Source organism: Pseudophryne corroboree, chromosome 6 (genome assembly GCF_028390025.1).
Source record: "Pseudophryne corroboree isolate aPseCor3 chromosome 6, aPseCor3.hap2, whole genome shotgun sequence".
Taxonomy (NCBI): domain Eukaryota; kingdom Metazoa; phylum Chordata; class Amphibia; order Anura; family Myobatrachidae; genus Pseudophryne; species Pseudophryne corroboree.
Window position 1 is genome coordinate 122,339,342 of NC_086449.1, and position 13,825 is coordinate 122,353,166.

A 13,825-nucleotide genomic window follows, 5' to 3' on the forward strand; every position below is an offset into this window, starting at 1 on the left:
ATGACAGTCACAGATGTCACACACTTGCACATATAGGATATACAGCTGTGTATAGGTATAGTCACAGGCTTTCAGATGACAGTCACAGATGTCACACACTTGCACATATAGGATATACAGCATGATACAACTGTGTATGGGTATAGTCACAGGCTTTCAGATGTCACACACTTGCACATATAGGATATACAGCTGTGTATAGGTATAGGTCACAGGCTTTCAGATGACAGTCACAGATGTCACACACTTGCACACATAGGATATACAGCATGACACAGTTGTGTATGGGTATAGTCACAGGCTTTCAGGTGACAGTCACAGATGTCACACACTTGCACATATAGGATATACAGCATGATACAGCTGTGTATAGGTATAGTCACAGGCTTTCAGATGACAGTCACAGATGTCACACATTTGCACATATAGCATCATACAGTTGTGTATGGGTATAGTCACAGGCTTTCAGATGACAGTCACAGATGTCACACACTTGCACATATAGGATATACAGCATGATACAGCTGTGTATAGGTATAGTCACAGGCTTTCAGATGACAGTCACAGATGTCACACATTTGCACATATAGGCTATGTATAGCATCATACAGCTGTATATGGGTATAGTCACAGGCTTTCAGATGACAGTCACAGATGTCACACACACTTGCACATATAGGATATACAGCATGATACAGCTGTGTATAGGTATAGTCACAGGCTTTCAGATGACAGTCACAGATGTCACACATTTGCACATATAGGCTATGTATAGCATCATACAGCTGTGTATAGGTATAGTCACAGGCTTTCAGATGACAGTCACAGATGTCACACACTTGCACATATAGGATATACAGCATGATACAGCTGTGTATGGGTATAGTCACAGGCTTTCAGATGAGTCACAGATGTCACACATTTGCACATATAGGCTATGTATAGCATCATACAGCTGTATATGGGTATAGTCACAGGCTTTCAGATGACAGTCACAGATGTCACACATTTGCACATATAGGCTATGTATAGCATCATACAGCTGTATATGGGTATAGTCACAGGCTTTCAGGTGACAGTCACAGATGTCACACATTTGCACATATAGGCTATGTATAGCATCATACAGCTGTATATGGGTATAGTCACAGGCTTTCAGATGACAGTCACAGATGTCACACACTTGCACATATAGGATATACAGCATGATACAGCTGTATATGGGTATAGTCACAGGCTTTCAGGTGACAGTCACAGATGTCACACACTTGCACATATAGGATATACAGCATGACACAGTTGTGTATGGGTATAGTCACAGGCTTTCAGATGACAGTCACAGATGTCACACATTTGCACATATAGGCTATGTATAGCATCATACAGCTATATATGGGTATAGTCACAGGCTTTCAGATGACAGTCACAGATGTCACACATTTGCACATATAGGCTATGTATAGCATCATATGGGTATAGTCACAGGCTTTCAGATGACAGTCACATATGTCACACATTTGCACATATAGGCTATGTATAGCATCATATGGGTATAGTCACAGGCTTTCAGATGACAGTCACAGATGTCACACATTTGCACATATAGGCTATGTATAGCATCATACAGCTGTATATGGGTATAGTCACAGGCTTTCAGATGACAGTCACAGATGTCACACATTTGCACATATAGGCTATGTATAGCATCATACAGCTGTATATGGGTATAGTCACAGGCTTTCAGATGACAGTCACAGATGTCACACACTTGCACATATAGGATATACAGCATGATACAGCTGTATATGGGTATAGTCACAGGCTTTCAGATGACAGTCACAGATGTAACACACACTTGCACATATAGGATATACAGCATGATACAGCTGTGTATGGGTATAGTCACAGGCTTTCAGATGACAGTCACAGATATCACACATTTGCACATATAGGCTATGTATAGCATGATACAGCTGTGTATGGGTATAGTCACAGGCTTTCAGGTGACAGTCACAGATGTAACACATTTGCACATATAGGCTATGTATAGCATGATACAGCTGTGTATAGGTATAGTCACAGGCTTTCAGGTGACAGTCACAGATGTCACACACACTTGCACATATAGGCTATGTATAGCATGATACAGCTGTGTATGGGTATAGTCACAGGCTTTCAGATGACAGTCACAGATGTCACACACTTGCACATATAGGATATACAGCATCATACAGCTGTATATGGGTATAGTCACAGGCTTTCAGATGACAGTCACAGATGTCACACATTTGCACATATAGGCTATGTATAGCATCATACAGCTGTGTATGGGTATAGTCACAGGCTTTCAGGTGACAGTCACAGATGTAACACACACTTGCACTCCACACAAGCACATTACAATTGTGGTGGTTTTACACTGGTTTATCAAATGTGAAAGTTACCATAGAGATCTTTTGGACAAAGCTCCTGCCTATTACAGCTAACCTATTATGGAGAACCTTGTCATTTCTAAACAATTTGAAGAAGCAATAAGATTAGATTATAAAAAGAAAAAAACTCACTGGTTGGTGCTCGCGACAAAGCCTGTAACTGAACGCAAGCCTCGGCTGGGGTCATGATAAACATCCACGCCGATTACCATGACATTTTTCTGAGAAGAAAGGTTCATAGAGACCATCAGTACAAACAAACATACACAGGAAAATACTTTCATATGTTTACTTTCCATATTTTATAAAAAAATAAACTTTTTGTTGTATGATTAAAACAAAGATTCTTCCTGCACTGGATTAATCTTCAATCATTATTTCCACAATGCCGAGACATGTGACACTGGCTCAAGTCACATCCACATTCAGTCCAAAGGGTTCCAGACACATATAAAGCAGGTCAATGCAGCATTCTTTAGCTTCTTATTCTTTAGTGACTAGATTCCATAATAAAAGGTTCCTCTCAATGTAAACTATCCACTCTCAATAGAAATCACTTATCTTAGGAACTCCAGTTTTATCTCTACTTTTATTATTTCCTACAAAACAAGCTGTAAATGAAGCCTTCATTTGTGTGACTGATTGTAATATGGAAGGGTGATATTTGTCTACTCAGTAGATTGCCCATGAATAGATTTGCATTTTGTAGGTTAGAGGTTAATTGGACAAATTACTTTCTTGACATGGAAGTTTTTATATCATTCTTTTGCAAATATTACCACAAAGTAATAATGCATTTCCACCATGTGTTACTGACCAGTGGAATGTCCACTCCCCACAACTCTCCCCCGAGCTTGCAGTTTATCTGTAGCAAGATTTTTTGTGCAATACTCCTCAGCTTCTGTGGATTTGAAATTGTTCTTGAGTTCACCACCTGTTGTAGAAAAAAAGACAAAAATTACTATGGATAAGTGTAATTATATTTTTACATGTACTGTACAGGTAGGTTGTGTGGTCAGGTACCCGGCTCACGTGATCAAGATGGTGGCCATAGCACTGAGGGGGTTAATCCCTCATGCTCCCGTGCAATTTTCCTATGAACAATCTACACTAGGGACCACAATCTACACTAGGTGCCATGTACTATAACTGTATATGTAATAATGTTTTTTAATGCACTGTGCGCGTTATTGATTTGCATGTTAAAATGTATAGACTATGCACTTATGGAATGAATGTCAAAAGTATTTTGCAGTACAAGAAATCACCTTTCTGAATACTGTAGGAATATGGTAAATAACCTGACCAAGAAAAATGTCTAGTGTGAAATGATGTAGTCTTTGTTTACAATCAATGCACTCTAGGGGGTATTTCTGTATTGTGGAGCTTTCTAAGGTGTTTAGGAAAGCTAACTGGTAGATATAGAAAATAAGGAGGAAATAGTTTAGTTCCTATAAAATGTAAGATGTATTTACTTATATTTTGTGAGATAGTTGTCTGATTGGTAAACCAGTCCTGGGGCCGGACTAAAATGTTAACGCGCTGCCTATCTCCCGTCTAAAGTGACAAGAGACAAAGGCGCGATACTCAAATGTTCCCCGTTTTCACCCCTATCGCGCCCAGTACTATCGGGTTTAGGCGCACAAAGCACCTAAACCTGACTAAACTAATGGGCGTGATCGTGAAAAGACACGCATTTCAGCTTGCTACCTCTGAGGGTAGCAAGCTGAAATGATCTTGTCGCGCCCGTCGGCAGTAACATTAGAATACCGCCGGTGGGCGCGACCACGGGAGGGACAGGCTAACATTTGAAATCAGCCCCTAGAGTTATATGGACGTGCTGTATTGCGTCCTCTTGCTATAACAAAGGGTTGATGTGGATCTGTAGAGTAAGTGTATCCTTTGAACATCAAAGGACTATACTTCTGAAGACATTTGAGATATAACATTTCACCTTAAGGCGTCTGCATCTGTATCCTGCGACGACCAGATAAACATAAAAATAAGAATTTACTTACCGATAATTCTATTTCTCGTAGTCCGTAGTGGATGCTGGGGACTCCGTCAGGACCATGGGGATTAGCGGCTCCGCAGGAGACAGGGCACAAAAGTAAAAGCTTTAGGATCAGGTGGTGTGCACTGGCTCCTCCCCCTATGACCCTCCTCCAAGCCTCAGTTAGGATACTGTGCCCGGACGAGCGTACACAATAAGGAAGGATTTTGAATCCCGGGTAAGACTCATACCAGCCACACCAATCACACTGTACAACCTGTGATCTGAACCCAGTTAACAGCATGATAACAGCGGAGCCTCTGAAAAGATGGCTCACAACAATAATAACCCGATTTTTGTAACAATAACTATGTACAAGTATTGCAGACAATCCGCACTTGGGATGGGCGCCCAGCATCCACTACGGACTACGAGAAATAGAATTATCGGTAAGTAAATTCTTATTTTCTCTAACGTCCTAAGTGGATGCTGGGGACTCCGTCAGGACCATGGGGATTATACCAAAGCTCCCAAACGGGCGGGAGAGTGCGGATGACTCTGCAGCACCGAATGAGAGAACTCCAGGTCCTCCTCAGTCAGGGTGTGTCCCTGACCAAGTATCAGCTCGGCAAAGTTGTAAAGCCGAGACCCCTCGGGCAGCCGCCCAAGATGAGCCCACCTTCCTTGTGGAATGGGCATTTTCATATTTTGGCTGTGGCAGGCCTGCCACAGAATGTGCAAGCTGAATTGTACTACACATCCAACTAGCAATCGTCTGCTTAGAAGCAAGAGCACCCAGTTTGTTGGGTGCATACAGGATAACAGCAAGTCAGTTTTCCTGACTCCAGCCGTCCTGGAAACTATATTTTCAGGGCCCTGACAACATCTAGCAACCTGGAGTCCTCCAAGTCCCTAGTAGCCGCAGGTACCACAATAAGCTGGTTCGGGTGAAACACTGACACCACCTTAGGGAGAAACTGGGGATGAGTCCGCAGCTCTGCCCTGTCCGAATGGACAATCAGATATGGTTTTTTTTGAGACAAACGCCGCCAATTCTGACACTCGCCTGGCCGAGGCCAGGGCCAACAGCATGGTCACTTTCCCTGTGAGATATTTCAAATCCACAGATTTGAGCGGTTTAAACCAATGTGATTTTAGGAATCCCAGAACTACGTTGAGATCCCACAGTGACACTGGAGGCACAAAAGGGGGTTGTATATGCAGTACTCCCTTGACAAACTTCTGGACTTCAGGAACTGAAGCCAATTCTTTCTGGAAGAAAATCGACAGGGCCGAAATTTGAACCTTAATGGACCCCAATTTGAGGCCCATAGACACTCCTGTTTGCAGGAAATGCAGGAAACGACCGAGTTGAAATTTCTTCATGGGGCCTTCCTGGCCTCACACCACGCAACATATTTTCGCCACATGTGGTGATAATGTTGTGCGGTCACCTCCTTCCTGGCTTTGACCAGGGTAGGAATGACCTCTTCCGGAATGCCTTTTTCCCTTAGGATCCGGCGTTCAACCGCCATGCCGTCAAACGCAGCCGCGGTAAGTCTTGGAACAGACATGGTACTTGCTGAAGCAAGTCCCTTCTTAGCGGCAGAGGCCATGAGTCCTCTGTGAGCATCTCTTGAAGTTCCGGGTACCAAGTCCTTCTTGGCCAATCCGGAGCCACGAGTATAGTTCTTACTCCTCTACGTCTTATAATTCTCAATACCTTGGGTATGAGAAGCAGAGGAGGGAAGACATACACCGACTGGTACACCCACGGTGTTACCAGAACGTCCACAGCTATTGCCTGAGGGTCTTTTGACCTGGCGCAATACTTGTCCAGTTTTTTGTTCAGGCGGGACGCCATCATGTCCACCTTTGGTCTTTTCCAACGGTTCACAATCATGTGGAAGACTTCCCGATGAAGTCCCCACACTCCCGGGTGGAGGTTGTGCCTGCTGAGGAAGTCTGCTTCCCAGTTGTCCACTCCCGGAATGAACACTGCTGACAGTGCTATCACATGATTTTCCGCCCAGCGAAAAATCCTTGCAGTTTCTGCCATTTCCCTCCTGCTTCTTGTGCCGCCCTGTCTGTTTACGTGGGCGACTGCCGTGATGTTGTCCCACTGGATCAATACCGGCTGACCTTGAAGCAGAGGTCTTGGTAAGCTTAGAGCATTGTAAATTGCCCTTAGCTCCAGTATATTTATGTGGAGAAAAATCTCCAGACTTGATCACACTCCCTGGAAATTTTTTCCCTGTGTGACTGCTCCCCAGCCTCTCAGGCTGGCCTCCGTGGTCACCAGCATCCAATCCTGAATGCCGAATCTGCGGCCCTCTAGAAGATGAGCACTCTGTAACCACCACAGGAGAGACACCCTTGTCCTTGGAGATAGGGTTATCCGCTGATGCATCTGAAAATGCGATCCGGACCATTTGTCCAGCAGATCCCACTGAAAAGTTCTTGCGTGGAATCTGCCGAATGGAATCGCTTCGTAATAAGCCACCATTTTTCCCAGGACTCTTGTGCAATGATGCACTGACACTTTTCCTGGTTTTAGGAGGTTCCTGACTAGCTCGGATAACTCCCTGGCTTTCTCCTCCGGGAGAAACACCTTTTTCTGGACTGTGTCCAGAACCATCCCTAGGAACAGCAGACGTGTCGTCGGAAACGGCTGCAATTTTGGATATTTAGAATCCACCCGTGCTGTCGTAGAACTACTTGAGATAGTGCTACTCCGACTTCCAACTGTTCTCTGGACCTTGCCCTTATCAGGAGATCGTCCAAGTAAGGGATAATTAAGACGCCTTTTCTTTGAAAAAGAATCATCATTTCGGCCATTACTTTGGTAAAGACCCGGGGTGCCGTGGACAATCCAAACGGCAGCGTCTGAAACTGATAGTGACAGTTCCGTACCACGAACCTGAGGTACCCTTGGTGAGAAGGGCAATTTGGGACATGGAGGTAAGCATCCTTGATGTCCAGGGACACCATATAGTCCCCTTCTTCCTGGTTCGCTATCACTGCTCTGAGTGACTCCATCTTGATTTGAACCTTTGTATGTAAGTGTTCAAAGATTTCCCATTTAGAATAGGTCTCACCGAGCCGTCTGGCTTCAGTACCACAATATAGTGTGGAATAATACCCCTTTCCTTGTTGTAGGAGGGGTACTTTGATTATCACCTGCTGGGAATACAGCTTGTGAATTGTTTCCAATACTGCCTCCCTGTCGGAGGAAGACGTTGGTAAAGCAGACATCAGGAGCCTGCGAGGGGGAGACGTCTCGAATTTCCAGTCTGTACCCCTGGGATACTACTTGTAGGATCCAGGGGTCCACTTGCGAGTGAGCCCACTACGCGCTGAAACTCTTGAGACGACCCCCCACCGCACTTGAGTCCGCTTGTACGGCCCCAGCGTCATGCTGAGGACTTGGCAGAAGCTGTGGAGGGCTTCTGTTCCTGGGAATGGGCTGCCTGCTGCAGTCTTCTTCCCTTTCCTCTATCCCTGGGCAGATATGACTGGCCTTTTGCCCGCTTGCCCTTATGGGGACGAAAGGACTGAGGCTGAAAAGACGGTGTCTTTTTCTGCTGAGATGTGATTTGGGGTAAAAAAGGTGGATTTTCCAGCTGTTGCCGAGGCCACCAGGTCCGATGGACCGACCCCAAATAACTCCTCCCCTTTATACGGCAATACTTCCATGTGCCGTTTGGAATCTGCATCACCTGACCACTGTCGTGTCCATAAACATCTTCTGGCAGATATGGACATCGCACTTACTCTTGATGCCAGAGTGCAAATATCCCTCTGTGCATCTCGCATATATAGAAATGCATCCTTTAAATGCTCTATAGTCAATAAAATACTGTCCCTGTCAAGGGTATCAATATTTTCAGTCAGGGAATCCGACCAAGCCACCCCAGCGCTGCACATCCAGGCTGAGGCGATCGCTGGTCGCAGTATAACACCAGTATGTGTGTATATACCTTTTTAGGATATTTTCCAGCCTCTCAGCTGGCTCCTTGAGGGCGGCCCTATCTGGAGACGGTACCGCCACTTGTTTTGATAAGCGTGTGAGCGCCTTATCCACCCTAAAGGGTGTTTCCCAACGCGCCCTAACTTCTGGCGGGAAAGGGTATACCGCCAATAATTTTCTATCGGGGGAAACCCACGCATCATCACACACTTCATTTAATTTATCTGATTCAGGAAAAACTACAGGTAGTTTTTTCACACCCCACATAATACCCTTCTTGTGGTACTTGTAGTATCAGAAATATGTAACACCTCCTTCATTGCCCTTAACATGTAACGTGTGGCCCTAAAGGAAAATACGTTTGTTTCTTCACCGTCGACACTGGAGTCAGTGTCCGTGTCTGTGTCGACCGACTGAGGTAAATGAGCGTTTTACAGCCCCTGACGGTGTTTGAGACGCCTGGACAGGTACTAATTTGTTTGCCGGTCGTCTCATGTCGTCAACCGACCTTGCAGCGTGTTGACATTATCACGTAATTCCTTAAATAAGCCATCCATTCCGGTGTCGACTCCCTAGAGAGTGACATCACCATTTCAGGCAATTGCTCCGCCTCCTCACCAACATCGTCCTCATACATGTCGACACACACGTACCGACACACGGCACACACACAGGGAATGCTCTGATAGAGGACAGGACCCCACTAGCCCTTTGGGGAGACAGAGGGAGAGTTTGCCAGCACACACCAAAAACGCTATAATTATACAGGGACAACCTTTATATAAGTGTTTTTCCCTTATAGCATTTAATATATATATATATATATATATATATATATATATATATATCGCCAAATAAGTGCCCCCCCTCTCTGTTTTAACCCTGTTTCTGTAGTGCAGTGCAGGGGAGAGCCTGGGAGCCTTCCCACCAGCATTTCTGTGAGGGAAAATGGCGCTGTGTGCTGAGGAGAATAGGCCCCGCCCTCTTTTCGGCGGGCTTCTTCTCCCGTTTTTCTGAGACCTGGCAGGGGTTAAATACATCCATATAGCCCCCAGGGGCTATATGTGATGTATTTTTAGCCAGAATAAGGTACTATCATTGCTGCCCAGGGCGCCCCCCCCCCCAGCGCCCTGCACCCTCAGTGACCGCTGCTATGAAGTGTGCTGACAACAATGGCGCACAGCTGCAGTGCTGTGCGCTACCTTATGAAGACTGAAGAGTCTTCTGCCGCCGTTTCTGGACCTTCACTTTTCGGCATCTGCAAGGGGGGTCGGCGGCGCGGCTCCGGGACGAACCCCAGGGTGAGACCTGTGTTCCGACTCCCTCTGGAGCTAATGGTGTCCAGTAGCCTAAGAAGCCAATCCATCCTGCACGCAGGTGAGTTCACTTCTCTCCCCTAAGTCCCTCGTAGCAGTGAGCCTGTTGCCAGCAGGACTCACTGAAAATAAAAAACCTAACAAACTTTTACTCTAAGCAGCTCTTTAGGAGAGCCACCTAGATTGCACCCTTCTCGGCCGGGCACAAAAATCTAACTGGGGCTTGGAGGAGGGTCATAGGGGGAGGAGCCAGTGCACACCACCTGATCCTAAAGCTTTTACTTTTGTGCCCTGTCTCCTGCGGAGCCGCTAATCCCCATGGTCCTGACGGAGTCCCCAGCATCCACTTAGGACGTTAGAGAAATACTACTCCATTCTCCGGCTGTTCTGGATGGAGCCCAGTGTCTCCAAGCTTAAGCCTTCTGCCAGCTCAGGGGCAAACGCAGGATTTACAAAGGGGGGTTTCCCATCTCTCTCTCTCTCTCTCTATATATATATATATATATAAATCCATATCAGTGACAACACTCGGAGTTGGAATGATGATGTGTATTAGACAAGTGTTTTCGGGGCATGCACCCCACCATCAGGACAAAACAAATCCTAATTACAGGGTGCGTGCCCTGAAAACACTTGACTAATACACATCATCTTGTGTTGGACTATTGAGTAGTGCCGGCATACTGTGGATTTTTTTACCGGTAAATCTATTTCTCGTAGTCCGTAGAGGATGCTGGGGACTCCGTAAGGACCATGGGGAATAGACGGGCTCCGCAGGAGATAGGGCACTTTAAGAAAGTTTTGGATTCTGGGTGTGCACTGGCTCCTCCCTCTATGTCCCTCCTCCAGACCTCAGTTAGAGAAACTGTGCCCAGAGGAGACGGACAGTACGAGGAAAGGATTTTTGTACATCTAAGGGCAAGATTCATACCAGCCACACCAATCACACCGTATAACTTGTGATAAACTACCCAGTTAACAGTATGAACAATAACATAGCCTCGGTTCAAACCCGATCAACTATAACATAACCCTTATGTAAGCAATAACTATATACAAGTCTTGCAGAAGAAGTCCGCACTTGGGACGGGCGCCCAGCATCCTCTACGGACTACGAGAAATAGATTTACCGGTAAGTAAAATCTTATTTTCTCTAACGTCCTAGAGGATGCTGGGGACTCAGTAAGGACCATGGGGATCATACCAAAGCTCCCAAACGGGCGGGAGAGTGCGGATGACTCTGCAGCACCGATTGAGCAAACAGGAGGTCATCCTCAGCCAGGGTATCAAACTTATAGAACTTTGCAAAGGTGTTTGACCCCAACCAAGTAGCAGCTCGGCACAGTTGTAGTGCCGAGACCCCTCGGGCAGCCGCCCAAGAAGAGCCCACCTTCCTAGTGGAATGGGCCTTAACCGATTTAGGCGATGGCAATCCTGACGAAGAATGCGCCTGCTGGAGGAAAGGATTTTTGTTAATCTAAGGGCAAGATACATACCAGCCCACACCATCCACACCGTACAACATGGAATATACGAAACCAGTTAACAGTATGAACAAAACAGCATCAGCCAAAGACTGATCTAAACTGTAACATAACCCAGACCTGGCGGGAGAGTGCGGATGACCGATTGAGCAAACATGAGGTCCTCCTCAGCCAGGGTATCAAACTTATAGAATTTTGCAAAAGTGTTTGAACCCGATCAAGTAGCTGCTCGGCAAAGCTGTAAAGCCAAAACGCCTCGACCAGCCGCCCAAGAAGAGCCCACCTTCCTAGTGGAATGGGCCTTTACCCAATTAGGTAACGGCAATACAGCCGTAGAATGAGCCTGCTGAATTGTGTTACAGATTCAGCGAGCAATAGTCTGCTTAGAAGCAGGAGCACCAACTTTGTTGGCCGCATACAGGACAAACAGTGCCTCAGTTTTTCGAACTCAAGCCGTCCTGGCTACATAAATTTTTAAGGCCCTGACTACATCAAGGGACTTGGAATCCTCCAAGTCACTCGTAGCCACAGGCACCACAATAGGTTGGTTCATATGAAACGACGACACCACCTTAGGTAGAAATTGAGGACGAGTTCTCAACTCTGCTCGATCCACATGGAAAGTCAGATAGGGGCTCTTGTGAGACAAAGCCGCCAATTCTGACACCCGCCTTGCAGATGCCAAGGCCAGCAACATGACCACTTTCCAAGTGAGAAATTTTAAATCAACCGTTTGAAGAGATTCAAACCAGTGTGATTTAAGGAACTGTAAAACCACGTTAAGGTCCCATGGTGCCACTGGGGGCATAAAAAAAAGGAGGCTGGATGTGCAGCACTCCCTTTACAAAAGTCTGGACTTCTGGGAGAGAAGCCAATTCCTTCTGAATAGAATATTGATAGGGCCGAAATCTGCACCTTAATGGAGCCTAACTTTAGGCCCATATCCACTCCTGTCTGTAGAAAGTGGAGAAAACGGCCCAGGTGAAAAACTTCCGTAGGAGCATTCTTGGCTTCACACCAAGATACATATTTCCTCCAGATACGGTGATAATGTTTTGCCGTCACCTCCTTCCTAGCTTTTATCAGAGTAGGGATGACTTCCCCCGGAATACCTTTCCTAGCTAGGATTTGGTGTTCAACCGCCATGCCGTCAAACGTAACTGCGGTAAGTCTTGGAACACGCAGGGCCCCTGCTGCAACAGGTCCTCCCTGGGAGGAAGAGGCCACAGATCTTCTGTGAGCATTTCCTGAAGATCTGAATACCAGGCCCTTCGAGGCCAATCCGGAGCAATGAGTATTGTCTGTACTCTTTTTGGTCTTATGATTCTCAATATTTTTGAGATGAGCGGCAAAGGAGGGAACACATAAACCAACTGAAACACCCATGGTGTCACCAGGGCATCCACCGCTACTACCTGAGGATCCCTGGACCTGGAATAATACATCCGAAGCTTCTTGTTGAGGCGTGATGCCATCATGTTTATTTGAGGAAGTCCCCAACGACTTGTTATCTCTGCAAAAACTTCTTGATAAAGACCCCACTCTCCCAGATGGAGATCGTGTCTGCTGAGGAAGTCTGCTTCCCAGTTGTCCACTCCCGGAATGGAGACTGCTGACAGAGCGCTTACGTGATTTTCCGCCCAGCGAAGAATCCTGGTGGCTTCCGCCATTGCCACTCTGCTCCTTGTCCCGCCCTGGCGGTTTACATGAGCCACTGCTGTGACGTTGTCTGATTGAATCAGAACGGGTAGTTCGCGAAGAAGATTCTCCGCTTGTCGTAGACCGTTGTATATGGCCCTTAATTCCAGCACGTTTATGTGTAGACAAGCCTCCTGGCTTGACCATATTCCCTGAAAATTTCTTCCTTGTGTGACTGCTCCCCATCCTCGGAGGCTCGCGTCCGTGGTCACTAGAACCCAGTCTTGAATGCCGAACCTGCGACCCTCTAGAAGGTGAGCACTCTGAAGCCACCACAGGAGAGACACCCTGGCCCTGGAGGACAGGATTATTTTCTGATGTATTTGTAGATGGGACCCCGACCACTTGTCCAGAAGGTTCCACTGAAAAGTCCTCGCATGGAACCTGCTGAAGGGGATGGCCTCGTAGGCCGCCACCATTTTTCCCAGTACTCGAGTGCATTGATGAACTAACACTTTTTGGTTTTAGCAGGTCTCTGACCATGTTCTGGAGTTCCTGTGCTTTTTCCGTTGGGAGAAAAACCCTCTTTTTTTCCGTGTCCAGAATCATGCCTAAAAATGATAGCCGAGTCATTGGAATCAACTGCGACTTTGGTAGATTTAGGATCCAGCCGTGTTGCTGCAGCACTCTCAGAGAGAGCGACACGCTTTTCAGCAATTGATCTCTCGATCTCGCTTTTATCAGGAGATCATCCAAGTATGGGATAATTGTGACTCCTTGCCTGCGCAAGTGCACCATCATTTCCGCCATTACCTTGGTGAAAATCCTCGGGCCGTGGAAAGCCCAAACGGCAACGTCTGAAACTGGTAATGACAGTCCTGTACAGCGAATCTCAGGTACGCCTGATGAGGGGGATAAATGGGGACATGAAGGTATGCATCCTTTATGTCTAGGGATACCATAAAATCCCCCCCTTCCAGGCTGGAGATCAC

At 46.4% G+C, this 13,825-nt stretch overlaps 1 protein-coding gene across 6 annotated transcripts in view; it reads right to left on the minus strand.

Annotated features, from left to right (window-relative positions):
• Positions 1–13,825, minus strand: part of PIWIL2 (piwi like RNA-mediated gene silencing 2) — a 1,076,777-nt gene that overhangs the window by 68,835 nt on the left and 994,117 nt on the right. For all 6 annotated transcript variants that reach the window (XM_063931805.1, XM_063931803.1, XM_063931806.1 and 3 more), the window contains 2 exons: positions 3,250–3,366; positions 2,565–2,653 (listed from right to left, as the gene is read on the minus strand). In XM_063931805.1, the coding sequence (XP_063787875.1) occupies positions 2,565–2,653; positions 3,250–3,366 (206 nt within the window). The remainder of the gene's footprint in view (positions 1–2,564; positions 2,654–3,249; positions 3,367–13,825) is intronic.